A 25,534-nucleotide genomic window follows, 5' to 3' on the forward strand; every position below is an offset into this window, starting at 1 on the left:
TGAGTATACTTTTATGACGTAACTTTTTTTGTTACTTATTTTGTGTTCTTAAATGAATTGATTCCTTGGAAAGCCACATATAAATAGCAGTAGTAGCACTGAATGCACTTTTTTTTTTTTTTTAATATAAGTCGTACCTGAGCATAAGTCGCAGGACCTGCCATACTAGTAAAAAAACAAAACATCAACAAACAAGAAAACAAACAGTGACTTATACTCCAGAAAATACAGTAATTCAAATGCAAATACACGTCCCCATAAATGCACATTTCAGTGTATATAAATCTAAAAACAAATAAAATAAAAAGGACATAAGCCAAATTTAACATTTTTTTTATTTTTTGCATCAATCAAACAAAACACAAACTCTAGTTTGTGTGTTTTATGTGATTCCACTACAGCTATGAAATACTGCCGGTACATTATTTTGTAACAGTTATAAATGTTTAAACATCATAAAAGAAAGAGGGAGAAAAGGGCATGGGAACACAATGAAATACAAGAGGGAAGCTTCATGTGTCAGTGCAAAGATTGTCCTTTGCTTTGATCAAAACATTTGCTGCCATCTAATGGTACCAGTCAGTATTGCTGCAGGAAGAAACAGGAGAGAGGTTTATTACACAACAAACAAACAACAGTCTCCTGTACGTGAGGAAAATGTAATTAAGGGGGTTTTAAGATATTTACCAGACAAACTGTTGGTGTCGTGTCAGCTACTAAACTGTGGGACGAGAATCAGTTTACTATCGCTGAGAAACACTCTGTATTATATTTAATGTAGCAAAGTGAGAAAAAAAAACCACTAAAGATATTTACCTCTTGGAATGCTTGATTCCACTCCAGGACTCCTGGATCTAAGGAAAATAAAGTTAATTAATGTGACATCTTTACAATCAGGTGCAAAATAAAGTATTGCGTATCACTAAACGCTACATAGAAATAAGTGTATGGTGTGTTTAAACTAAATTACCTTGATTTTTTATTCTTGGAACAGGTACATTTTCTGCCTGAGTTGATATGAAATGGAAAAGAAAGAATGTTATATGCAAATGAGGCCAAAGATGGGAAAACTGATAAAACAAAAAGTAAGAGTAATGTTAAACATCAGCACGTACAGAATACCCTAGAAAAGAAACTGTAGTCCTTAAACAAAAACGGGCCTGAGCTTTTACAAACTAATCCGATAAATCTGATTAACCTCAATCACAGCAGTAACCAGTGAAAAAAGGATGCAGTGTGTTGAAAACATTGTGGATGCACTGTACTTTGTTAAACCAAATGTGTTATATTTAGCATAAAAAACTGCATCCTCCTTTCATGACTTTCACAGGCAAATTGAAGTGACCCTAAATAACTTCAACGAAAGACTTCTTGCTTCTACACAGAGTTTTTTTGTACGTTTTTCAACATACTGCATCCTTTTTTTGCTGTTTTATTTTTAACCCAATTTTTTTAAAATGTAAAATCAAGACAAAAATAAACACCCACATTTTCATAGATTTATGAAAGCAGAATGTATAATGAACAAGTGTTCAATTCAATTCAATTTTTTTTTTATATAGCGCCAAATCACAACAAACAGTTGCCCCAAGGCGCTTTATATTGTAAGGCAAGGCCATACAATAATGATGTAAAACCCCAACGGTCAAAACGACCCCCTGTGAGCAAGCACTTGGCTACAGTGGGAAGGAAAAACTCCCTTTTAACAGGAAGAAACCTCCAGCAGAACCAGGCTCAGGGAGGGGCAGTCTTCTGCTGGGACTGGTTGGGGCTGAGGGAGAGAACCAGGAAAAAGACATGCTGTGGAGGGGAGCAGAGATCGATCACTAATGATTAAATGCAGAGTGGTGCATACAGAGCAAAAAGAGAAAGAAACAGTGCATCATGGGAACCCCCCAGCAGTCTACGTCTATAGCAGCATAACTAAGGGATGGTTCAGGGTCACCTGATCCAGCCCTAACTATAAGCTTTAGCAAAAAGGAAAGTTTTAAGCCTAATCTTAAAAGTAGAGAGGGTGTCTGTCTCCCTGATCTGAATTGGGAGCTGGTTCCACAGGAGAGGAGCCTGAAAGCTGAAGGCTCTGCCTCCCATTCTACTCTTACAAACCCTAGGAACTACAAGTAAGCCTGCAGTCTGAGAGCGAAGCGCTCTATTGGGGTGATATGGTACTACGAGGTCCCTAAGATAAGATGGGACCTGATTATTCAAAACCTTATAAGTAAGAAGAAGAATTTTAAATTCTATTCTAGAATTAACAGGAAGCCAATGAAGAGAGGCCAATATGGGTGAGATATGCTCTCTCCTTCTAGTCCCCGTCAGCACTCTAGCTGCAGCATTTTGAATTAACTGAAGGCTTTTTAGGGAACTTTTAGGACAACCTGATAATAATGAATTACAATAGTCCAGCCTAGAGGAAATAAATGCATGAATTAGTTTTTCAGCATCACTCTGAGACAAGACCTTTCTGATTTTAGAGATATTGCGTAAATGCAAAAAAGCAGTCCTACATATTTGTTTAATATGCGCTTTGAATGACATATCCTGATCAAAAATGACTCCAAGATTTCTCACAGTATTACTAGAGGTCAGGGTAATGCCATCCACAGTAAGGATCTGGTTAGACACCATGTTTCTAAGATTTGTGGGGCCAAGTACAATAACTTCAGTTTTATCTGAGTTTAAAAGCAGGAAATTAGAGGTCATCCATGTCTTTATGTCTGTAAGACAATCCTGCAGTTTAGCTAATTGGTGTGTGTCGTCTGGCTTCATGGATAGATAAAGCTGGGTATCATCTGCGTAACAATGAAAATTTAAGCAATACCGTCTAATAATACTGCCTAAGGGAAGCATATATAAAGTGAATAAAATTGGTCCTAGCACAGAACCTTGTGGAACTCCATAATTAACTTTAGTCTGTGAAGAAGATTCCCCATTTACATGAACAAATTGTAATCTATTAGACAAATATGATTCAAACCACCGCAGCGCAGTGCCTTTAATACCTATGGCATGGTGTTAGTGTTAGTTAGTGTGTTTGCCACCCAAACAAGTTCATGCATGCCCCATTCAACATGTACATCTGGAGTTGTATCACAAATTGCATCCTGTGTAAAACTTATGACAAACCAACATTTCCACTGCTTGTATCCAAGACCTTGTTCTCTGTTGATGATGATAATGATTTTGAGCTGTGGTGACCCTGAATAAAAATGGTGGAAGCTATTCATTCATTTATTCATTTTCTGTTGCATATCTGGGCACCAAGCAGCTCATCCTACACTTCCCTATCCTAGATCCGAGTCCTCTAACTCTTCCTGGTGGATTTCGAGACATTCCAAGCCAGCTGGGAGATAGAATCTCTCCAGCGTGTCCTGGGTCTTCTCCGGGACTCCATCCCAGTTTGACATGCCTAGAAGACCTCCCTAGGGAGACGACCAGAAAGCATAGTCACCACACTGCCTGAACCACATCAGCTGGCTCCTTTCGATGTGAAGAAGCAGTGGCTCTACTCTTCAGTCCCTCCCAGGTATTTGATCTTCTCACTCTGTGTAAGCCCAGATGTCCAGTGGAGGAAACTCATTTCCACTGCTTGTATCCATGACCTTGTTCTTTTGGTCAGTACCCAAAGGTCATGACCATAGGTGAGGTAAATCAACTGGTAAATTGAGAGCTGAGCCAGATTGAGAAAATCTACCCTTTTCTGATAGTGTACCATCCCAGTTGCTTCATACTTGGCTTCACACCTGTCAGTGCACGTCAGAGGTCACTGTCTGATGAAGCCAACAGAACCACACCACCTGCAAAAAGCAGAGATGCAATTCTGAGGTCAACAAACTGGACACCATCCTCAACAATGAACACCTTGAACATGGACCACAACAATTCCATGTCCCCAGTCTAGATTGGGATGTAGGAGAAGTTCTTGTGGAGGTGTGAACTGAAGGCTGTCTGGATAGATTCTTCGGTTAAACACTCCCAGAAAATCCTTCCAGCTCAGTTTGGTGGCCTATTCCACCATTTGATCTCACTCATTACCAGGTGGTAGTGAGATGACAGCGCCACCCCTCTCTTCAACTGAGTGTCCAAGACGCACGGTCGCAGGTTTGATCACATGAATGCAAAATTGATCATCGCCTTTGATCAGAATCAGAATCAGAATCAGAATTTCTTTATTGTCCCGTAAAGGGAAATTAATGTTGCAGCAGGAGCACACAAAGGACAAGATACACAAAGATAACAATATCAACAGTGAAAATAAGACCCAATTAAAAGTCTAAAATCAAACAAGGAAGGAAACAAAGGAATAAACTTAATAATAATAACTAACTAAGTAACCTTTATCACTAAACTTAGTAATAAAAGTAAAACTTAATAATAATAATAATAATAATAATAATAATAGTAATAATAATAAAATAAAATAAAATAAAAACAATACCCATACAATGTCAAATATTCAATCCAGAGTCCATGCCAAAAACAAAAAGTATTGCAAAAATGCAATATGTGGATGTGCAAATAAGCAATAGTAGCGCAAAATAAACAACATCAAAGGCTAATTGCCATTGAGTAATAAAATTGCACTAGGAATAAACGAGACCTGAAATCTTTTAGTCCTCCTCATAGGAGCCCTAAAACGACGGCCTAAGAGCAGAAGCTCAAACTCTTTTTTCAGTGGATGATTAGAATAATCCAGAACAGCATTAGCCTTTCTCAGGACCTGTCTGTTATAGATGGACATTACCCCGGCCTGCTGACTGCCTGAGATTTTTTCAGCAGTTTTGACAAGACTGCCAAGATGACTCTTATTTAGACAATTCAAATTTCCAAACCAAGCAACAATACAAAAAGTCAAAACTGATTCAATAAAACTTCTATAAAAAAGAGTCATCATCTCAGAAGAAACCTGGAAGGTTCTCATCTTCCTCAAAAAGAACAATCTTTGCTGAACCTTTTTGGAGATAACATCAACATGAGGTTCAAAGCAAAGTTTATTATCAAGGACCACACCCAGATATTTATAGCTCTCCACCATCTCAACATCAACATTTTTAAGAACAGTTGGTGATGGAAAACAGGTAGACTTCCTAAAATCAATAATCATATCTTTAGTTTTTGACACATTCAATTCTAGAAAAGACTCCTCACACCAAGAGACAAAGTCATCGACAGCAGGCCCGTGGTCCTGCTCATCTCCCTGAAGAAGACTGACAATAACTGTATCATCAGCAAACTTTAAGATGTGTCTATTACTGACACTGCTGCGGCACTCATTAGTGTACAAAATAAAGAGCAGGGGTGACAAGCAGCAACCCTGAGGAGAGCCAGTAGAAGAGGGGAGCACACCCTGATTTGATCTATGGTGCTCTGGTCCCAAATGTACTTAAGAACATCCTTGTGCTTGAATAATGCGTTTGTTATAGATCAGAGGTGCTGTCCCTCCTATTTTCTCCACCATTGCCACTGTGAGCACTGAATCCACCAGTAGAACAAAGGAGACCTTTTCCAGGATCCCACTACGAGTCTCCAAGATAGCTCAGTACTCTGGATTGCTGTTTGGTGCCTCCAGCACCAGATCAGGCTCCTTCCCCACCAAGAGAGGTGATGTTCCACATTCTAACAGTCAAGCACCATGAGTGTCAGAACAGAGCACCAGACCATTTATATATGACACCATGAGCCCAACAGAGTCCCCCTAACTCCCCACACAGTAATACGTGGAATCAGACGGTGACCTGGACAGACATCCAGATTAGTGTTGTATTTATCTTAAAGTCAGAAGCTGCTCAGTTGAACTCTGTGTTTTGATGATAAAATTCAAAGGCCGAATAATTAGTTTATATGACCACATATTATAAATGTGAAGCATATTCACACAGACACCTCTGACTGCTCTGTGTTGGTAAACACGCCGAGTTGGGGTTTGTCTGGCAGACATACAGGACGTGCCTGTGTCCACTGTACCACCTGGTGTCAGTTACAGGATTACGACTTGCAGTAATGGCATGCACTCACAGTGTGTTGAAACTTTGGACAGATGCTGAACAGGGTAAAGGGTAAGAGGCTGTGATCCGAGCAGCAGGAGGGCGCTAAAATTGCGCAACATGCGTAGGCAAGTCTCCGTGTAAGATGCCTGAGAGAAAGAGATGTCTGCTTGTTGTGCAGTGTCACATGAATGTGCAACACTGTAAGGTCAAGTCAGACCGATCCTGACATCCGGTAATGACTTGCTGTGAACTGAAGAAGGTGAAATACTTACTGAGAACAAGGGCAATGCCCAAGAGGAAAAGTGCCACTGCAAAAACCAGGCCACCAATCCTCAGAGATTCATAATCTGTAAAATTGAAGACATTTTATTTCTTGCAGAATTCCATAATGCACATGAAAGCAGACATGTAGAAAACATGCCAGAATTAAACTGTATGATTGCTGTGTGGCTGCCTGTACAATCAAACTGAAAAATCCAGTACAACAATAAATAAGTAATTCTGACTTTTATTTAAAATCAAGAAGCACAATCAGAAAAACAGACACAAACAGCTACAGTTTGTTATATGTACAAATAAACTAACATAACAATAATAAAATCAAAGCAGACTGTGAATTATAACTGATTATGAATAGACAATCTGAATAAAGTAAGCAAAATCTGCTGTTTTAATAGTTTAGCAAGGTCAGGATGGACGTTAAAGCATCACAGAGCAGAAATAGTCAGCCAGTCAGGACAAATAACTACAGACATCAATACTATTGCAGCAATATCACAATAATCAGCATACATATAGTATTGTTTTTAATCAATTTACATGTAATACAGTAAAGTGCTCTAAGGGTGCATATCTCCCCCAACACTATTGCTGTAGCTATTACAGATAATTAGATCTAAACTATTAATCTAAATCTATAGTTCAGATAATTTTCGCAAGATTACGCAAAAACTACTAAATCGATTTTCTTGAAATTTGGTGGAAGGGTGGCATATGGGTCAAGGAAGAAACCATTAAGGTTTGGAGCAGATCTGATTAATCAATGATTTTTCGCCCCCCCATTTTCTTTAGAATTGAAAGATAGGGCAATTTCCACATTTTTGTGAATTTCTCAGGAGATGGTGCTGATTTTTTTTCTTAAATATTTGTGCATTATTCCTAAATGTTTGTGTAAATGTGGTTTTTGGTTATATATGTCGTCTTTCTGGGCACTCATGCTTGAGAAGGACTGACAACAGGACACCAACAGAGAGGACAAGATTAGAAATATCTGCACTGGGAGTTGAGAAGGATTCTTGGCCTGAGGGTGAATGTTTTCCATCACTTCTGAAAAAAACAAGATGACGCCACAAATTCATTTCAACCTCCCAGATGTTTCCTGTGGAGGGTTAGCTGGTAAAAAAAGCGCGCTGAACCGCTCGCCACTCACCATAATGAAAAGCGCTGTCGTAGTCTGTAGGAAAGAACAGAGAGCGGAAATAAATTATAAGCAGATTTACCCACTTGACACACTTCACTGACTGCCTCATGACATCACGGCGAGTCAGCAGATTTGAGGTTAGACTCATTTGCGGAGTCACAGAAGCGGTTTTGGAGCCAAGTCCAATTTATATGACAACGAAAATCAGAAAACAGTTACTCTGAGTATATTTGACTGGACTATGCCAAAACAAACAAACAAACAAACAAACAAACAAACAAACAAACAAAAAACTGATGTCTACAAGCTTACACTGAAATAAAACCTACCTGTCTCATCATTTGCTGATGAACCTGAAAATAAAGCAAAAATATTTTTAGTCATGATAAAAAGTGTATGTCTGAAAACGCATATCGGGAAAAACAAGAACAGTGACACTTCACGCCATCTGCAGTAAGAGCTTCTAGCTAGAAGATAATCAAACTCAGAAACAGTGTGTGTGTTTGGCTTTTTGTTCCACGATTCCTTCCAAGAAGCAGTGCCTGGGCCAGTTTCCACTAATCTTGCTGAGTGCATGAAAACTGTCCCAACTCATGGGCTTATTTTTGGTATCGGTCAAAAGGTCAAAGGTTTGGGTTACGCGTATTTGTTCCACAACTCCTCCCGGGTCCTTTGGCTGATTTCCATTATACTTGGTATGTCAGTGAAAGTTGACCCGGAAATTGTTGTTAAAAAGAATCATTTTGTCAAAGATCAAGCTAAAGGAATCTGATTTTCAATCAGATTTGGACAAAATGGGGCAAACACTTAGAAGGATTCCAGAATTACCCAGACAAGGTCACCCAGAGGTCAATCATTCGAATGAGGATCAAGGTCACTGGGGTCAAATGCTAGATAATCGTAGCCCATACGGTCATCATGCGCACAGGTACTATTACCAAGTAGCACTTAAATACTGTATGTAAACCCCCACAATATTGTTCAGACTGAAGAACACAAGTATGAAACCACATCAGCATGTTCAGCAGGGGCAGTGTGGTGGCCAAGTGGTTAATAGAGATGGGGCCCATCCGATACAATATCGGTACTGGCTTCGGACACCAACGTAATTCAAATTTCTGATACAACCTGCGGCAGTTTTCTGATCCAGGAGCTGTCTGTGTGTCTGCCAAAAAGTTCCACAAGTGCTGTGGGCTGCTCTGCTTGCTGGCTGCGGAGTTGGGGGGTACAGAGTCATGTCTCAATGAGAAGCCTCCATTCAGGAGGTCCCTTCTGCAGTTTGCAGCAGTAACAGGTGAGCATTGAGGAGTGCTGTAGCTGACACGTCCGCTGAAACACTGCAAAGCAAGACAGCAACCTGCAATGTTTGCAAAGCCGTTGTACTGAGAGGTGGAAGCTCTGTCGTGAACTGAATCAAACATATGAAAAAGTGTCACATTAAAGAGCATGAGGATTTTTAACCGGGAGCAGAAAGACGAAACCAGACGGCATGAAGGGTGTGACAATTTACCCAGACTGACCCACACTGACTCCAAGTATGAGTAAATTAAGTACTTTTATTTCTTTTTTGGCAGTTTCTTGTTGCACTTTGGAAATACGGAAATGTACTCTGTCCTGAAAATGGTACATGTACTTGGGGCGGGTGTGCAATCTGGTGTTCAAGAGATGAAACTTCAGCCACCGACCCAACAATAAATAAAAGGACTTAATTCTTTCACCAAAACATCCAACCTAGGCTTGCATCAGTGTACCTTCTAGCGCATTGTAGCTGAAACTTCACGTCTTCTTTTTGAGAAAATCCTCCTCTATACCACTTCATCATGAAGCTGTATAACTGGGGAATACAAAGTATCCTGATATAAAATCAACATTAATAATAATAATAATAATAATAAAGCAAACAGAGGTCTGGTATCAGAACAGTGTCGGTATCGGCAGATATCCAAATTTAGGTATCAGGATCGGATCGGAAGTGAAAAATGTGGATTGGTGCATCCCTAGTGGTTAGTGAGCTTGTTTCCAGAACTGAAGGTTCCTGGTTTAAGACCACCCTTGTGGAGCTGCATCAGAAATGGTAACTGGTGTAAACTTGTTCCAAATCAACATGCAGATCAATCTCAGGTCTGCTGTGGGTACACAGAATGAAAAAAACTAGAAGCACAGGAGACTTAATTTTCATGTTTTTGTATCAAAACATGTAATTAGTCATTTGACACAACCGTTCATTCATGTTTAGCAAACTGCCTGTGTGAGCTGTGGGAAAGGTTATTTCACTGCAGCCAGACACCTTTAAATTATTTTCTAAATGTACATATAACAGGTCTTATTTGCATTGTAAACTGTAATTTCCACAACCACAAAAACTCGACAAAGCAAAACCAAAAGTTGTTTTGTAGTCAGTGATGTCAGTAATTTAACAGCAATGATCAAATTTCACATAAAAAGAGGAAAGAAGACTACAATTGCTGCAACTACTTTCATTATTTGACAAAGGAATTGTTCAGTCAATAAAAAGTGAGAAATAGCAGCATAATAGCACATTTTTTTCAGACTCATGAAGATGCCTTTAAATTACATACCCAACATCTGACAACATTCAGATGGTTTAAATTGTTTTAAAACCACCCCCAAAACAGCTCATACTTCTCTAAATCTCTGTCTAAATGGTTTAAGATGATCCAGTGATGTTTTACTACTGGTTTAGACTTGTTTAAAAGTCCTACGTAAAATGTCACAATAAAAATAGAGTTGTGCACACATCCAACCCTAATTAGGCCAGGTGCAGGACAATCAAGAACAGCAGACAAAAAAAGAAAGAAAATCTGTACACCGGTAAAGCTCCCAAAATATATATAACTTGGGTGGCAACATAATAATGTACTATATATATATAAAACTATATATGTATATACTAACTATACTCAACAAAAATATAAACGCAACACTTTTGGTTTTGCTCCCATTTTGTATGAGATGAACTCAAAGATCTAAAACTTTTTCCACATACACAATATCACCATTTCCCTCAAATATTGTTCACAAACCAGTCTAAATCTGTGATAGTGAGCACTTCTCCTTTGCTGAGATAATCCATCCCACCTCACAGCTGGGCCATATCAGGATGCTGATTAGACACCATGATTAGTGCACAGGTGTGCCTTAGACTGCCCACAATAAACGGCCACTCTGAAAGGTGCAGTTTTGTTTTACTGGGGGGGGGGGGGGGGGGGGGGGGATACTAGTCAGTATCTGGTGTGACCACCATTTGCCTCATGCAGTGCAACACATCTCCTTCGCATCATCCGTGAAGAGAACACCTCTCCAACGTGCCAAACGCCAGCGAATGTGAGCATTTGCCCACTCAAGTCGGTTACGACGACGAACTGGAGTCAGGTCGAGACCCCGATGAGGACGACGAGCATGCAGATGAGCTTCCCTGAGACGGTTTCTGACAGTTTGTGCAAAAAGTCTTTGGTTATGCAAACCGATTGTTTCAGCAGCTGTCCGAGTGGCTGGTCTCAGACGATCTTGGAGGTGAACATGCTGGATGTGGAGGTCCTGGGCTGGTGTGGTTACACGTGGTCTGCGGTTGTGAGGCCGGTTGGATGTACTGCCAAATTCTCTGAAACGACTTTGGAGACGGCTTATGGTAGAGACATGAACATTCAATACACAAGCAACAGCTCTGGTTGACATTCCTGCTGTCAGCATGCCAATTACATGCTCCCTCAAATCTTGCGACATCTGTGGCATTGTGCTGTGTGATAAAACTGCACCTTTCAGAGTGGCCTTTTATTGTGGGCAGTCTAAAGCACACCTGTGCACTAATCATGGTGTCTAATCAGCATCTTGGTATGGCACACCTGTGAGGTGGGATGGATTATCTCAGCAAAGGAGAAGTGCTCACTATCACAGATTTAGACTGGTTTGTGAACAATATTTGAGGGAAATGGTGATATTGTGTATGTGGAAAAGTTTTAGATCTTTGAGTTCATCTCATACAAAATGGGAGCAAAACCAAAAGTGTTGCATTTATATTTTTGTTGAGTGTATATATGTATAGTTGCCTGAAGAAGACCTCAGGGTCAAAACGTTGCTTTGGTCAATTAAAGATTTTGGGAGCTTTACCGGTGTGCGGATTTTCTTTCTTTTTTTGTCTACGTAAAATGTCAACATCTGATTTCAACCTGTTATTAAAAAGAGGTTTAAAAGTAGTTTTAAATGAAAACACTGGAGAAGCTAGAACAAATCCAGAAACGATGATGACGATGATGATGATGACTATTAAGGATGAATTAATTGCAGAACAGTTAGCTCAGTGGATAAGGAGCTGGCCTGCCAATATGTAGACCTGGGTTTGAATCCTGCTCACGCTACCTGTCTGTGTCCTTGGGCAAGACACTTAACCTGCATTGTCCCAGTCCACCCAGTTGTAAATGGGTACTGGCTTTGGCTAAGGGTTGGACTTGCGTCCTGTCCAGGGAACACCAGTCCCCTGTCCTGTTTTCTTATTAATATTTTCCATATTGTCCCAACTTTTTCTGATTTGGGGTTGTAGCTGTGACACCCTTTGTTTATAGTGTGATGATGCTATATAAATAAAACCACCACCCCTCAAACACAGCCAACAGCCCACTCAAAAGGATGAAAATCTCCTCAACAACTGCCATTCTGCAGAAATTCCCAACTGGGTTTTGTCACAGAAGTCACGTGCGCTCGTGAATGTGAGCTTGTGAGGTTACTCCAGTAAACAAAAGAACATAGAAAAATGGCTCCCATTGGCAGAATGTTAGCATCTTGGAAAAGAAAAGCTTCAACATTAGAAAAAAAGGTGAAAGTCATTTGTTTGAATAAGAAAGGAGAAGGTTCCTGAAAGTTAGCTGCTGACTTCAGTGTTGGTAAAACGCAGATCAACAACATTTACACAAACGCTGAAGATGCACTACAGGAAGGAACTCTTGCATCATGTCCTGATGATAATAGATGAAGTTTCCAAGGCATCAGATGTTGCCACCCAAGTTAAAGATTGTATGCGCTTAACTGTTTTGTGGACTGATGTTTTGATTTTATATCATTTTTGTGACTTTAAAGGATACAATTCTTGAGCTGTTGTCAGGATTTGGACTTTGTGTGTGGGTTGGTTGGTTGCTTTTGAATCTGTCTGTCTCTTGCACTGCTTTTCTGCTTGTGTTTTCCCTGTCCTGCTCTCTCTTGCTCCCCTTCTTCTCTTGGTTCAGCATGGGGGAACATTTCCCTCTGTGCTGGACATGCCCTGTCTCTGGAAGTTTCCTCACACCTGTCCCTGATCTGCTGCTCATTACCTGAGGCTTCATAAACTGCACTGTGTGCCTGTATTCCTCGCCTGATCGTTGTGCCTTGTGCCTCTTTCTAGCTCTGTTTCTCGTGTTTCTTGCCTTGACTACCTCATCATGTTTTTGACTACTTGCCTGTGTATCCGGACCATGCCCTTGCCTGATGATTGTGTTACTGTTGCTTTTTTTGGACTGCCTTTTTGTGTACCAACTCCTGCCTACGAATCAAGTAAACACCACTATTATACAGAGCTGTTTGTCTGCATCCTGCAATTGTGTCCTGCCTGCTTTGCCAGTAGAACCTGATAGCTGTGATGTTTTGAACTTAGATTGAGTGGAAGACATGATTTGTCTCCGACTGTACAGTAAATCTGTGATGTTTTTCCTCATACTTCATGCTTATAGCTGTATGCAGTGGTGTGACACCAACCACCTCATCTTAAATGTTTCTAAGACTAAGGAGATGGTCTTGGACCCTAGGTCATACATAACACACATATAAGCCAGGTTTGCTCACACAAGTACCTAGGAATTCATTTAGATATGGTAATACTTTTAGCTGGAAGGTCCATTTTGATAATCTGTGCTCTCGAATCCAGCAGAGACTATACTTTATACGCAGACTCAGAGGTTTTGGTGTGGTGTTTATATTCTACCAGGCTGTGGTGGAGAGCTTGATAAGGTGTGGAATATCAGTGTGGTATGGTAACCTCACTGTGCAATTAAAAAACAAACCCAGTCGTCTGATCCACACTGCTATGAAGGCGATGGGACGGAAGGAGTACCAGGGCCTGCAATCTTTATATAATCAGGCTGTTCTCAGACAAGCTCAGAGGATACTGACTGACTCGTCACATATCCTTAATAAAGAATATGAACTTTTACCTTCAGGTAGACAGTATAGAGTTCCAAAATTTAATCTGAACCGTTTTAAAAAGTCACTTGTGCCTACATCTCTCAAACTTCTAAATGAGATTGTGTAAGAAGGCAGGAACTGTGTGATGGCTCCATGGGTATGGGATGTGCACAATATGGGGGCGGGGGAGGATTGTTTGTTATTGTTTTTATCATGCATTGTATGCAGTATATGAGTCCAAGATGAATTTCCTTTTTGGAATAATAAAATATATCGTGATCATGTATTTTGTCTCCCCCTCAACAAAGGCCACCCCTCTGATGTGGCCACTTTTAGTCTGCAGTTCAGGTGGCCTTAATAGAGGGAGACCACTGTATTATTATTATTATAATAATGTGTATAACAGGATGCCTCCGTAAAGGTTTTGTATAAATAACAGTTCCAAGGGCACAGCACATTTCTGATACAGTTACAGGACAAAACATCCATCCATCCATCCATCCATCCATCCATCCATCCATCCATCCATCCATCCATCCATCCATCCATCCATCCATCCATCCATCCATTTTCTTCCGCTTTATCCGGAGTTGGGTCGCGAGGGCAGCAGCTCAAGCAAAGCCGCCAAGACCTCCCGATCCACACACACCTCCCCCAGCTCCTCTGGGGGAACCCCAAGGACAAAACACTTGCACAAAATTTAAAAAAATATGGAAAAATGTCACTTGAAATATTCAACAACTGGCTTGAGGAGCTACATTTTATTCATCTTGAACATTCTGCCTGCCATTTTTAAGTGTATTTTGTGTAATAACATCACTTTGTGCAGACTACAATTAGCTGTAATGGTTTTATTCACTTTGAGGTCATTACTAGACTATAAACTCAAACAGGCGGGTCCTCTAAGAAGCAAACTTGGTCAGATAGTGATGTTGACGAGCCTTTGCAAGTGCAGTCTGACTAAGAGGCTTTGTGCAAGCAAATCTGCTCAACATCAAGCTTGACTGGTGGCATGCAGGGTGCACAGAAAAATGAAACAAGGACCCAGACCTACAATAACAACAGGAAACTTGGCAGCAGTCTGAATAAGTAGTTTTTCCAAACTTGCACTGCAAGGAAATATTTGCGCTGCCATGACACTGGCCTGTTTTGTCAAAGCAAAATAAAACAATAAAAATTGAAGCTGTTGAATGTAAATTCTGCTGAAGCCAGTCGCTGAAATACTAACAACCACCACACAATGCCTTTTATACACATCTGGAAAACTATGCATGGCAAACCGCCACACCAGACAACAGAGCAGCCAAAAGTCAAACGCCGTGCACTGCCATTGACCACTCTAATGCCAGACACTTACGCAACATCTCCCTGCCAAATGCTGAGCCTGTTGCAGACACATCGGTTCATTGAGCATTAAGGTTTGTCAGAAAAAAAATACGATATGTCTCAGCTGATCCGAGAGCAGTTCTGTGGAACCCTACTGTCACGCTGGCTTCTATAGGGAAGGACACACTAAAAAATACACTCACCCAGTGCAGGAGCCATCCAGCTGCTTAACGCCACCAACACCACAAGATCCATTGTACCTGTCAACAAGAAACACACAAAGAGGTTCACAAAACAACACCATAGTTTCAGCTGGATATCACTTGTGTACTGTGCAAAACACATAGGGCAAAGATCAAATTACAAATTTGACATAAATAAATGGAACTTGGTTCGCTGAGTTTCTCTTGTGCACCTGAATGCAAAACAGTAAACGGCCCAGACTGTGGAAACAGGACATCTGATGAGATCTTGCAGGAGCACAAACTGTTCAGACCATTTTCAAGTTTTGTTTGATCTGCTGATTTTTGTTTTCTCTATCAGGATAGCATACTGTGAAAACCTACACAATAACCAGGGCTCCAGACTAAGGCCCAGTTTAGACTGAGGTTTGAAATCCAGATTAAATCCGGATTGCTTTCTAGCCAGATAGTGTTCAGACCTGTCTTTCGAATCTGACTCATCCTATACATGCATCCAAACTCAATTTAAGTGCAGAGAGTCTCCTGGTGTTAAACAGGTAAACAAGAATTTGTGTGATATTTCAGAAAGGAATTAATTTCTAACCTCACAAAAAGTTAACTTTTTAAGTTCATCTTATCAGTCTGCAGTATGTTGCTGCAGATGACATCAATTCTGCTATAATGACCGTTGTGATGGTGTTCTGGCACTGACATCTGAAAGAGCCAGTGTGCATGTTTCTGTGTGGCAGCAAGACGCCACAGAGAAAGAAGGTTGTTTGATTTACTGAGCACTTTGTTGCAGAAGACACTGTGGACGCACAGACATAGTTTGACATCATGGTCCCAAGCAAGCCGGATTCAAGCCACATTTGGGTTCAGACCACGGCGAGTTCCACTGAAATCCTGCTCATAGAAAACAATTCGAATTTAATCTGATTTGCCTAATTCAGATTCAGAAAAAGATATCTGGCTCGAACGGGATTTGGTTCAAATCCTGCTCGAGCTAGATTGCAAACTCCAGTCTAAAAAGGGGCGTAACATTTTTTTAATAGGAGCACAACAGCCCTTTCCTGAAAATTTTAGCTGCACAAGCAGAACATTTAGTGGAATACACCTTAAATCTATGTGCAATGCAATTACTCACATTTCTCCCCCCTCCCCATTGCAACTGTATTACAGACAAATGCTATGTAATGAATACAGAAATTACAATATGCTGTTTTATTTTAAGTTCACAATGCCATATTTTTAATAAAAATGGTATGTCTGGTGGTATTTTGGATTTTACAAAGCTATTTTATTCACTGTTGATTGGTTGCTCTCCCCTCTCCTGCGCTCTCCCTCCTCCTGCGCTTCTCTCTTCTTACGAATGACACAACACAACGCAATGCAACACAATGCAATGCAACAAAACACAATGCAATACAACACCAGGTGAAATTGTAACTATACGAGTATGAAGAGCATTAGCTCACAATGTACTATGTAAACACAGCCCAGTCTCACGTTTTTTTTCATCCTCCCGTCACGAAATGATTCAAATTTTCGTGGCGAGTTTTTTTTAACTCACTATTACTGACCCTACTCCTACTCCCAACCCTAGCCATAACCATCCCAACCTCCCCCACTGCAATTTTAATTACGTGCAGCCATCACGGAATGAATTAGAATGAATTCGTGCTCCCATTACGAACATTTTGCACTTTTCGTGACAATATGACAAACCAATAGATTAATCTATATTTCGTGCTGCTGAATCACGACATGCCGTGAGACTAGGTTGGTAAACCCCACCTACTGTCTGGAGGAAGTACTTCATAGTGAATTAATTGAGAATTAGTTTTAAGGAGTGATTTTAGATTGCAGAAAAACTCTGCCTCACTGCATACAATAGCACCATCTGCTGGCTAAAGGAGGTCCTGTGGATCTTAGGCCTTGTTGACTTCGAAATGGATAAGATTTTTTTGTCTCTGTCGTTTTCGAAAAGTGTTCCGTAAACATGCCACCATTTACAGAAATGTCTGTGTCCACACAAAACCACTGAAAATGATGGAAAACACTGTAGTATATACGAGGTATATTAGAAAAGTATCTGACCTTATTATGTTTTTCAAAAACTATATGGATTTGAATCACGTGCGATTGCGTCAGACAAGCTTGAACCCTCGTGTGCATGCGTGAGTTTTTTCACGCCTGTCGGTTGCGTCATGAATGGGCACATGTTAACTGCTGTTCATGGTCAGCTGAGGTTTTTGAAGAGGACAATGGCTCTCTGCTACATGTACACAGTGCTGTTGCAAGGGGCCGCTTGATGGTATGTTTGTTAATTCTACTTCAGAATTGTTCTTAATTTAACACATACACACATATACATATATGTGTGTGTGTGTGTGTGTGTGTGTGTGTGTGTACGAGGTCTGTGAGAAAACTATCCAACCTTTTTATTTTTTTCAAAAACTATATGGATTTGAATCACGTGCGATTGCGTCAGACAAGCTTGAACCCTCGTGTGCATGCGTGAGTTTTTTCATGCCTGTCGGTTGCGTCATTCGCCTGTGGGCAGGCTTTGAGTGAGCACTGGTCCACCCCCCTCGTCGGAATTCCTTTGTCTGAGAACTTCCTGAGAGACTGGCACTTTGCTTGATCAAAATTTTTTCAGAAACTGTAAGGCACATCCAAGTGGACACCATTCGAGAAATTCAGACAGTTTTCGTTGAAAATTTTAACGGCTGATGAGAGATTAAGGAGTGTTACTATCGCTTTAAGGACAGCCCACGGTGCCAGAGGGCACGCCGCGCCCCGAGCCGCCGTCGTCAGCCTGTTTCGAGCTGAAAACTTCCAAATTTAAGCCTCTGTTGACCCAGGACGTCGTGAGAGAGCAGAGAAATTTCAGAAGAGGTTGGGATCAGCAGTTTATCCGAACATTCCCGTGTTAAAGGAGATTTTGTAATGAAAGACGTGCGGACGGATTCGTGCGTTGGCATGCAGCCGCTCATCGCACGGCGCCACAGAAAAGCACCTCCGTGTTGATAACCATTCGTAAGATTCAGGCAGTTTTCGATGGCTTTCAGTCGAGTGAGTATCCAAGAAATTGTTTAACAGCTGGGCATGTTCAAACTTGTCCTGTGAGACTTCCAACGGAGGTGTTTTGCTGTGGCACCACGCCATGAGCGGCTGGGTGCCGACACGCGACGGGAAGGGTGGACCAGTGCTCACTCAAAGCCTGCCCACAGGCAAATTATGCAACCGACAGGCGTGAAAAAACTCATGCATGCGCTCGAGGGTTCAAGCTTGTCTGATGTAATCGCACGTGATTCAAATCCATATAGTTTTTGAAAAAAATAAAAAGGTCGGTTTCTTTTCTAATAGACCTCGTATATGTCAGCTGTAATGCCCCCCCCCCCCCCCCCCCAAAAAAAAACAGCATGCACATGCAAAGTCGAACTACTACTTTGAGTTACATTGGATTAGAAATTGACTAAACGACCATAAAAAAAGTTGACTGGGAATTGTGTCATTGTAAATACAATGATATAACTGACGTGTTTTAGGTGCAGTACCCGAGACACTCGACAGAGAAAGACGTGACGACTAGCAGCCCAGATTACTTGCAGGCCGGACAGCATTCAGACCTGTCATTCAGGGAGGTGGGGCTACGACATCATCGTTTCCGCAAAAGTTACATAATGGTTCATAAACATGAACATGCAAAAGTGCTGTTTTGAGATTTATCCACTCGGGGACGAGTTTTTCAAAAAGTAGCATTTTCGGGCTCCGTAAAAACTGGTTCCGTGTGGATGAAACGTGGATAAGATACAAAACATTAGCAGATACACCGAAACTCGTCTCCATGTGGACAGACCCTTATTCTCCAAGAAAATTAACAGATCATATTATCAAATCTTGTATTTTAAGACTCAATTACAGAAGTTATAATCACATTTAAATGAAAAATCTATGTAAAAGGATGTGTTGTGCTCACTTTATTCACTGGGGGAATATTAGATCAACTGACAGGATGTGAACTGAGGCTGATGTGATTTAAAGATTCACGTAGAACATTTATACTCAGCTTTTCCCATATTGTCGACAATTTTTAAAACCCTCAGCTTCACACCTTCCACAAACTACCAACCAACCAGAAAGTTTGTGTGTAGAACTTGAATGGATATTGTTGGTAAAAGTGATTCTTTAACATAATGTTTTATTTCGGCTGGCCACAACATGACGGTATCTGCTATGTACACAGCATACACTTCTCCAAACTCTGGGCAGGAGTCGGCGGTCTATTTCAGGATCTGGGGTCAAAGCAGGACTGGTGTTGAGTTGCATTTGTTACATGCTCGTTGGCTTTGGTTTTCCTGGGTCACCTAGCATATGAATGCTCTCAAGCTATGAGCCCCTTATAGCTGATTTAAAGTTACAGTGAGATTCTATTACACCATGTTTGCACGCTGAAGTTCCACAAGAACTCACAGGAGCTGCAGCAGTGCACATGGCATCAGCACAGTGCAGGAAATGGATACCAGTCCAAGTTTAATGCAGAGAAACGCACAGATTTGGCTCTTTAAATGAAGGTCTGGCCTGTGCAGAGACGCTGATTCATAACACACAATACGGTGTCATTCCAAAGCCAAGATTTCTCTCCAAGACCTTGCACAGAAAACTGCTGGAGATTCACACAAGACTGGAGCACAGTAGCACGTTTTATGAAATGAACACAAACAGGATTAACAACAATGTCCGGTCCATCAGGTCCATCAAATCCTGCCATCTGTGTTGGCCTTTTGAGATAAATAACAGGAAGAAAGACACATTTTAGTGGCAGAATTATGAAAAAGACACAAAAAACTGCTCTGGTTTCATAAATCCAAAGATATAGGGGAGATTAGGCACAGCTGTAACAGCAACTCTTCCACCAATCAGGGATAATGCACAAAACAATGATACCCACATCCTAGATTACATTAAAACAACAAAAGCTGGTACCTTCCATCTTTGCCAGTCTCAGTTTAGCATTTGAGGATTTTTCCTTTTTCTGTTTGTCTTGTGTGGATTTTATTTTTTCTGTTTGTGTACTCTGATTTGAGCTTTTTCTGCCAGGATTTAACCTTTGTTCTGCTTTGTCTTGTGAGCCTTAGGCTGGGCATGGCTGACCTTTGGCTTCTCACACATGCAATCAATTATCCACTCCTGAGCAGTTTTAAAAGACCTGGGGCCTCATGTACAAAGCGTGCATACGCACAAAAAACGTGGCGTACATCCTTCTCCATGCTAACGTTCAGATGTATTAAAAGTGAACTGATTGTGGAAATGTGCAGTGCGCACTGCCAACATGTAGAGGTGATGTTGGGACACTGTTAATAGTGTGAAAACATGAAGTCATCACAGTGACTTGCACACCAGACACACACTTATGAACAATTAACACACCCATGTGTTTGCAATTATATGGCTGGATATAAATCATGTGCATAAAATGGCATTAACAATGGCTGTGTTAGTGCTGTTAGGACCTTGCAAATGGTGCGACGTGAGTGTGTATTCAGGGAGCGCAAGGATTTACGCTGATTTCGATTACCAAGGCCACTGTTCATGCAGTTGTGTGCAGAACTGCGGCCGGCCCAGAGCACAAAATGGCGTGGAACCAGGAGTTGTCTGTGCCCACACAGGTGCTGACCATGCTGGGCTTCCTGGCAACAGGGGCATTCCAGCGGGAGCTGGCCACTCAGTCAGGAGTGTGCCAGTCAAACTTGAGCTGAGCCATGCCAGCTGTGTGGAACACAATCATCCGAATATCATCCAGGCAGGGCCGTATATAGGAATGTGAAAGGGGGGGTTCAAATCCTTGAGTTGGGGGTCCAGTGGGCCGCAGGGCCCCCGGTGGGGTCGAGGGGCAATGCCCTTGTGGGGGGCTCAGGCGGGCGAAGCCCCCCAAAGCAGAAGCTTTTTGAGGATTTCGAGGGGTAAAAAGCTACATAACTTTCATTTGAAACCCAAAATGTATCATTTTAGGAAATACAATTTTATATACAAACAGTCCTTGCTTGGGATTGGATCAGTTACCATAAGAACCACCCAGGAAGAACCAAGAAAACATTAATGCAAACGTCATACCTGCCTGTCAGTTGCGAACCGACAGGCGTGAAAAAACTCACGCATGCGCACAAAGGTTCAAGCTTGGCTGATGCAAGCGCACATGATTCAAATCCATATAGTTTTTGCTAAAAAAAATTAAAAGGTCGGATAGTTTTCTAACAGACCTCGTATTTAGCAGTATTAATATTCGCGTTTACATTATGAATATGTACGTATATGTACGTTATGTACGTCACAGGGGGTCGTTTTGACCGTTGGGGTTTTACATCATTATTGTATGGCCTTGCCTTACAATATAAAGCGCCTTGGGGCAACTGTTTGTTGTGATTTGGCGCTATATAAAAAAAAAATTGATTGATTGAATTGATTATGTATTAAAATAGCGGTATTTAATTTGGCGACCTTGTTTAACTTGCAAAATTTGCATAATAAATCCCACGTGAATATTTGCACCTTTACAGTATTTGCAACAGGAAGGAGAAGCTCCGTTTATTTCTCAGCTTATACATACAAACATGTTTTTACAAACCAGACAAGTGTAATTGTGTGTCTACATGGGTATTTACAAGCCTACTAATCTGTTTGATATCAGAGGAGGATAGGGACCAGGGAGCAAAAATTCTCAACCCCCATGGGAAAAGTTTAACTAGCAGTTCCCCTTTCATCACTTAAGAGATTACTCTGGCAGAGGAAATTGAAACTTGAGGGTGTGTGATAATAGCTGTGTAACAGTTAGTGCTTGTTGCTTATTATCAATGAAAAGAAAATACATAACGTTGATATCCAGATCAGAAAAAACTCAGCAGAATTTTCAGGGGGAGGGGGTCGGTTGAACCCCCTCTATATACGGGCATGTCCAGGTACATCACATTCCAACATTAAGGTGCAATTTGCAGCGAGAGCTGGTTTTGCTAATGTAATCGGAGCTATTGACTGCAAACATAGTGCTATAAAGGCGGCATCACATGATGAATTTGTTTTTGTTAATAGGAAACATTTTCATTCCATCAATGTTGAAATTGCATTGGGTTGGGTACAGGCTACAGGCTGGCACGGTGCACGATGGGTGGCTGCCATATCTTTGTAATTGTCCTGAATGAAAACCAGTGTGGGCACATTTGGACATGTGCGCATTCAAATATGAGCCGGTGAAGCTGGCCCCACTGGTGAAACTGAACTGCCGTTGTCACCACACAGCTATGTGTATTGAGAGCTGTGTCATCCACTATCGTGGTCACTTTTTTGTCGAAGGGGATGAATTCCCCCACTCTGCCCCCCCCCCCCCCCGCTTTGAAATCCTCCATCTGACCATTTTCTTCTTATTTCAGTGTGTGTGCTGGCCTAAGCTTCAGCATTTATATAGCCTCACACACACACACACACACACACACACACACACTCATTTTCATTTCGTTTCACATTGCGACGAGCTATGTGGAACAAGAAAGACCGAGCCACAGCTTTCATCTTTTCTGCACTCTGCCTCGACAAGTGCTCTAATTTGTACACACGACAACACAAAGACAATGGCGGTGGTCATCAAACACACTACACTTCACACTTATGGTACCGTCAACATGACCCAACCAAACTATTTAAATAAATTTGCATATCCAGGTGGAGGCGTGGACAGGGAGGAGCTTGACCCATCTGCATGTGTGCTCAATTCCACATTGATTGGGAAGTCCAAACTGGACACGCTTGGATCCATGCGTACGCACACTTTGATACATCTGGATATTTTTTGGGCTTATGCCAGTTTCTGGATTTTGGCGTACACCATGTTTCAGTAGGAAATCCACTCAAGTCTTTGCACATGAGGCCTCGGGTCTCTTTTGGCCCCACCTAGCTGACAGCAAAGTAACTTTTTTGTCTTGCCGCTGCAAAAATTCCCACGGATTGAAAATGAATGGCCAGTCGCTTGCTGCTGTTTGCAGCTAATGTGTCCGTAGCATAATGAGAATTTTTGCCATATTTGATGTTGCACTGCCATTTGAAAAATTCCTCTCAAATACTATGTAATGTGTTCATCCAATCAGAGGTACATGGCAAATACAGACTGCAGTCCAGAAGCATCACGCTTGCCCCGGTCTCCCCTACTTGTGGTGGTGGTGTAGGGGTAGGGGCGAGTAAGGGGTATCAAGAGCACTAGTCAGGGTCACTGATTGTGCTGGCAGCCACTGATAGTGTAGTGTGACAGATAATAACCAGTGAGCACTTTACTTATACTGACCTCTCTTCTGCTTGCTGTTTATATATATATATATATATATATATATATATATATATATATATATATAGAGAGAGAGAGAGAGAGAGAGAGAGAGAGAGAGAGAGAGAGAGAGAGAGAGAGAGAGAGAGATATCCATATATATATATATATATATATATATATATATGGAATAGTGTGACAGCGGTGAGATGTGCAGTCGGAATGACAGACTCATTCAAGGTGGAGGTGGGATTACATCAAGGATCAGCTGAGTCCTTTCTTGTTTGCAATGGTGATGGACAGGTTGACAGATGAGATCAGACAGGAGTCCCCATGGACTATGATGTTTGCAGATGACATTGTGATCTGTAGTGAGAGTAGAGAGCAAGCTGAGTCTAGTCTGGAGAAGTGGAGATATGCTTTGGAGAGAAGGGGAATGACAGTCAGTAGAAGCAAGACTGAGTACATGTGTGTGAATGAGAGGGAGCCCAGTGGAATAGTGCAGTTACAAGGAGTAGAAGTGGTGAAAGTAGATGAGTTTAAATATTTGGGGTCAACTGTTCAAAGTAATGGAGAGTGTGGTAGAGAGGTGAAGAAGAGAGTGCAGGCAGGGTGGAGTGGGTGGAGAAAGGTGGCAGGAGTGATTTGTGACCGAAGAATATCAGCAAGAGTGAAGGGGAATGTTTACAAAACAGTAGTGAGACCAGCTATGTTGTATGGTTTAGAGACGGTGGCACTAACAAAAAGACAGGAGGCAGAGCTGGAGGTGGCAGAGCTGAAGATGTTGAGATTCTCTTTGGGAGTGACAAGAATGGACAAGATTAGGAATGAACATATCAGAGGGACAGCTCAGGTGGGACAGTTTGGAGACAAAGTCAGAGAGGCAAGATTGAGATGGTTTGGACATGTGCAGAGGAGGGACCCAGGGTATATAGGGAGAAGGATGCTGAGGATGGAACCACCAGGCAGGAGGAAAAGAGGGAGACCAAAGAGGAGGTTCATGGATGTGCTGAGAGAGGACATGCAGGTGGTTGGTGTGACAGAGGAAGATACAGAGGACAGGGTGAGATGGAAACGATTGATCTGCTGTGGCGACCCCTAACGGGAACAGCCAAAAGACAAAGAAGAAGATATATGGATATATATATGGAGAGAGAGAGAGAGAGAGAGAGAGAGAGAGAGAGAGAGAGAGAGAGAGAGAGAGATATCTTGGTTTCTAAGTTGTAATTAAACAGTCACATGTTACAGCTTTAAGCTGGAAAACAGGGCTTGAAGCTCGTACAGGCAAAACCGGTTAAGAAAAAAAAGCTTTACAAGAAGAGAAAAAAACCTGCAGTCACACAAAGTGTGTTTTCAAGCCTTAAAGTCCGTTAAATCTCACACATAACTGAGCGTCTGTTCAAGGAAACACATATACATTGGATAGGAAAGCAACATTTCCAGACTTACCGTGAATTCACCGTCTGCAGACTTTGTCTCCGCCCACCAAACTCAGGCTAAAAAAAGAATGTTCCTCCAAATGAATCCTCAACCAATTAGAAACGAAAAACCAGAGCGGTGAGCAAAATATGAACAAACGCCGCTTTAAATAGGAATGAGTTCTCTTAGCTTGTGTTCCTACTTCGTCTTCGGGAGTGAGAGAAGGGGCGGGGTGCTGCTGAAGTTATACTCCCAAAAATGACTGTGGTCTGCCAGAGGAAGGTAAACAACACACAGACACGCAGAAAAGTGATGCTGAACCAGGCTTTCAGAATGAGCTGGGAATGACAGTGATTGTTTGCGTGGCAGAGCTCAAAATACCTTCAAACAGTTGGTTATTTACATGATGTTTACATGTTTAGTTGATTCCGTATTTGCAGGCTTGCAGGGTGTGATGGTAGATTTGGTTCCTTTTATGGAGTCGGTTCTTTTGGATGTTTGGATGTATGGCTGACACTCGCCGATTTGAGGAAAGTGGGAGCAGAGTCATTTCCGACTGTTTATTTTTTGCAAACTGTGCTCAGACCTGACATGCACCTGCGAAATCAGACACTGCAAAAGACTGTTATTTGACACTTTTCTGGTTTCACTCTTTCCTCTCATATTTTAATAGTTTTTGCAGTGCACACGCTGATTACACATTTGGCAGAAAAGTCTGCAA

General features: G+C 41.5%; 1 protein-coding gene across 2 annotated transcripts; it reads right to left on the reverse strand.

Annotated features, from left to right (window-relative positions):
- Positions 1 to 317: 317 nt before the first annotated feature.
- Positions 318 to 25,204, reverse strand: LOC117514548 (FXYD domain-containing ion transport regulator 6-like). Of its 2 annotated transcripts, XM_034175062.1 has the most exons (9): positions 24,844 to 25,193; positions 15,105 to 15,161; positions 7,737 to 7,760; positions 7,417 to 7,440; positions 6,260 to 6,334; positions 971 to 1,007; positions 817 to 854; positions 688 to 721; positions 318 to 588 (listed from the first exon to the last, which is right to left on the reverse strand). In XM_034175062.1, exons 2-8 carry the CDS (start codon positions 15,154 to 15,156, stop codon positions 717 to 719), a joined length of 255 nt encoding a protein of 84 aa, XP_034030953.1. In that variant the 5' UTR covers positions 15,157 to 15,161; positions 24,844 to 25,193; the 3' UTR covers positions 318 to 588; positions 688 to 716. The 2 variants fall into 2 exon arrangements, with proteins under 2 accessions (XP_034030953.1, XP_034030952.1); XM_034175061.1 differs by lacking the exons at positions 318 to 588; positions 688 to 721; positions 817 to 854; positions 971 to 1,007; positions 6,260 to 6,334 and adding an exon at positions 6,347 to 7,313 and having other exon boundaries at positions 24,844 to 25,204.
- Between the last annotated feature and the right edge of the window lie 330 nt (positions 25,205 to 25,534).

This window comes from Thalassophryne amazonica, chromosome 7 (genome assembly GCF_902500255.1).
Source record: "Thalassophryne amazonica chromosome 7, fThaAma1.1, whole genome shotgun sequence".
Taxonomy (NCBI): Eukaryota; Metazoa; Chordata; class Actinopteri; order Batrachoidiformes; family Batrachoididae; genus Thalassophryne; species Thalassophryne amazonica.

Coding starts and splice junctions, on each gene's coding strand:
- LOC117514548 (XM_034175061.1), bottom strand. CDS start 15,156: ATGGATCTTGTGGTGTTGGTGGCGTTAAGCAGCTGGATGGCTCCTGCA. Junction 7,761..15,104: donor CTGGATGGCTCCTGCACTGG/GTGAGTGTATTT, acceptor CTTTATTTTCAG/GTTCATCAGCAAATGATGAG. Junction 7,441..7,736: donor ATCAGCAAATGATGAGACAG/GTAGGTTTTATT, acceptor TCTTTCCTACAG/ACTACGACAGCGCTTTTCAT.